The following is a 3,218-nucleotide window of genomic DNA, read 5'->3' as shown; positions in this document are numbered from 1 at the left end:
TACGGAAATGGTAAATTTGGGGAATGTTTCAAAGTTGTTTTGTTGATTATGAATTTCTTTCCTGTTTGTCGGTGTGTTCAATGCTTTAGCTGTGCGCAGTGCTAAGCTAGGAAAGGGCTTAAAAGTTAAACTAAACTTTCCAAATTCTGTAGTAAATTTTAACACAGTTAGTGCAAATGTTATGATTGATTCACGAACCTGAAGGATCATGATAAACTCTACACAGGTTTCATATTTTGCACTTGCTGCCTACTTTGACACTGGACTTTTTAAATACTTATATTTCATGGTTATTGTCTCTTTATATATGTTAATTCTTTGTGCCAATCTTTTGCTCATTGTGGTTATCTGTATGAACAGAAGCTTACATGAACCTATGTACCTTTTTCTGTGCAGCCTGTTTGTAAATGAGCTGTATGGTAGTACAGGGTTGTTTCCATTCCTTCTGCTTCAGATTCTCTCTGACATTCACACTGTTTCTGCTCCCTTTTGTTTCCTGCAGATTTTCTGTTTATATTCTTATGGAAGTGTAGAATTTACCAACTTAGCTGTCATTTCTTATGACAGATACCTTGCTATCTGCTGTCCTCTACAGTATCATGCAAATATGACATCTCACAAGGTTGCCATGCTTATTGTTGTTATATGGTTGCCTCCTTTTTGTGCTGTTTTTATCACAACATGCTTGAGTGCCTCTTTACAGCTGTGTGGGAACATCATTAATAGAGTATACTGTGACAACTACACCGTCATAAAACTGGCTTGCTATGACACCAGTGTGAATAATGTCTATGAACTCATTGCTGCTTCTCTCACAGTCTTTGCTCCGGTGTCTGTAATCCTTTACACGTACATGAGGATTCTTAAAGTTTGTTTTTCTGGTTCTAAACAGACCAGACAAAAAGCTGTCAGTACCTGCACTCCTCACCTTGCTTCTCTGCTCAACTTTTCTGTCGGGGTTTCCTTTGAAATATTACAGAGCAGGTTTAACATGGACAGTGTACCTCACATGATGCGAATAATTTTACCATTGTATTATCTTACATGCCAACCGCTCTTCAACCCTTTAATGTACGGCCTCAACATGTCCAAAATACGCATCAAATGTAAAAGTCTGCTTTTGAGTTCTGTTGAAAAGTGTAGATCATTTCATAGATTTGTTCACACTGAATAACAAGAGAAAACAATAAACGTATGCCTTTGGCTCCCTTGTGTCAACAGTAATCATTTCTTCAGTTTTCTCAAAAGGTAGGAACTATAAAATCCTTATTTTGCTAAATAAAAGGTTAGTTTGGTGTGTCTGAGAACAAATAATTGATGATTTTATTCGCAGTTAATGAAAGGGGATCTACTTTTTATTCTTGTTTCATTTTCACATTGTTGTAGAGAAATAGGGAGAAATATTCACAAAAGAGAAAGATGTTTCCTCAGTGAGAACTTGACTCTAATTGAGGAAAGTAATCAGTCTCAGGATCTTAGATCAAAACCATGTAGATCACAGATCAACAGTTCAAACATCCAGAATAAAACAAAGAAGTAAAAATGTATAAATCCCTTGACCGATTTAGACTACATCACCCAATATTAAGGTCCTAGTCCATCCTTATGAACTTCTACTAATGAATGTATTTTTTTAAATCTTATTTAACCTCATTACAAATTTTAAATTACAAATAGGTTTTAAATGTAATTCAAGTATTAAACTTCAGGGATATCAATCTGTCCAGTTAGGAAGCAAATGCGATTGTGGGGGTAATCTCTCATGTGGGGGCAATTATTGCAAAGATGGTGAAGGTGACCAGTTCAGTGGTTTCAGCCAGCTATAAGAAAAGGATTGTTCCTTAGGCTACATACTGTACAGTATTTGTGGACAGCTAGGCTCCATCCTGGAGTTCACTGTAAACGTCTGAAGTGAACAAACATTCATCAGTGATCATCAACAGATGGGTTGCCGTTTATCAGTTCACCCTCAGAGACACCACCTGTAAAGGCAACTACTTTAGCATTAATGAAAATTAAACTGACTCAAAATCATCTGATTGAGCTGTCACATACATTTTTTTAGGTCCAGCAAATCCAGAATAAATAGCAGTGGCACTGGGGCTGATCATGTGCAATTAATAAAACTACATTTCAACAAATACAACAGTTTGATTATGTTCTCTTCTTTTGGTTTGCAATATGTACTACACCTAAATTGCTGGGTACCTGCAAGTTCTATTATTTCTCTCTATTCTGTTTATTATTCTTATGTAACTTGCATTGTCTACTCCATATTTATATATTTCTATAATTATTCATGTTGACTGTATGTTTGTCTACGTGTAGCACCTTAACACCACAGCAAATTCCTCGTATGTGTAAAACACTTCTTGGCAATAAAGCTCCTTCTGATTCTTTTTCACACAGGAAGTGACGCTCGGCCTGCGTAGTGGCCTGGCCCCGCGGGGTCGCACTGCGCTTCTCATGCGAACAGACAGGGAGACGAGCGCTCCACGAGTAAAAGGAAGGCGCTCTTTAGATAGTAACTGTTCAGAATATTTCTTAAGGGGCTTTGTTGATGTAACAGGGAAAGATAAGACAGCTCTGGCTTAGAGTAATTTAGCTGACCCCATAAGGGTTTTCTGACATTCTCGCTTTAGGTATTTCTCACATACTTGTCCTCGTCAGGGAGACAACAATAGACTGATTAGTTAGAGACAGTAGCTCAGGCGTCAGGCTAGCAGATATCAGTGTTTTCTGGGAATCTTACAAGGTTGAGTCCTACAAGAATGTTTACAAGAACTCACTCGATAGTGAGAGATTCCAGTATGACGAAGTATTGGAGTCTAAACATCAGATAGATTGGTTGTAGGTGAAAGATGACCTAATAGAGAAACCTACAGGCACTAGTGGGAGGAGAGAAACATAAAAGGGACCACAAGATATTATACTTCAAATTTGGTGTTGGCATTTGACGTGTTCACATGTTATTTTTGCAGATGCTGTATATACAACTTTTTTTGCTGTCATTGCTCCTTATGCTCCATGTACAATGTTTAACAGAATTATTAATGTTTGCAAGAAACTGCTAGAAACCTTGTTTCTGATTTGTTTCACAATGGAAGCTTTAATTTGTGTATTTCCTTTACCCCACGTATATTCCATAGCCAAATGTGTCAATACAAAAAGATGCAAGTTAAATGTAAAAGATGTACATATGCATTCTACTCAGGACA

At 37.2% G+C, this 3,218-nt stretch overlaps 1 protein-coding gene across 1 annotated transcript; it reads left to right on the top strand.

Annotated features, from left to right (window-relative positions):
• The first annotated feature begins 208 nt into the window (after positions 1–208).
• Positions 209–1,174, top strand: LOC119882506 (olfactory receptor 11A1-like). Its single transcript, XM_038692546.1, has one exon. It carries the CDS (start codon positions 209–211, stop codon positions 1,172–1,174), a length of 966 nt encoding a protein of 321 aa, XP_038548474.1.
• Positions 1,175–3,218: the final 2,044 nt, after the last annotated feature.

The sequence above is a fragment of the Micropterus salmoides genome, unplaced genomic scaffold (genome assembly GCF_014851395.1).
Source record: "Micropterus salmoides isolate LMB-PRFRI ecotype aquatic unplaced genomic scaffold, ASM1485139v1 Ms_hic_scaffold_3, whole genome shotgun sequence".
NCBI lineage: Eukaryota > Metazoa > Chordata > Actinopteri > Centrarchiformes > Centrarchidae > Micropterus > Micropterus salmoides.
The sequence above is the reverse complement of the archived record's forward strand: the minus strand, read 5'-3'. Positions and strand labels throughout refer to the sequence as shown.

What these genes read in the sequence shown, in the direction of transcription:
- LOC119882506 (XM_038692546.1), top strand. Translation starts at nt 209, where the DNA reads ATGATAAACTCTACACAGGTTTCATATTTTGCACTTGCTGCCTACTTT.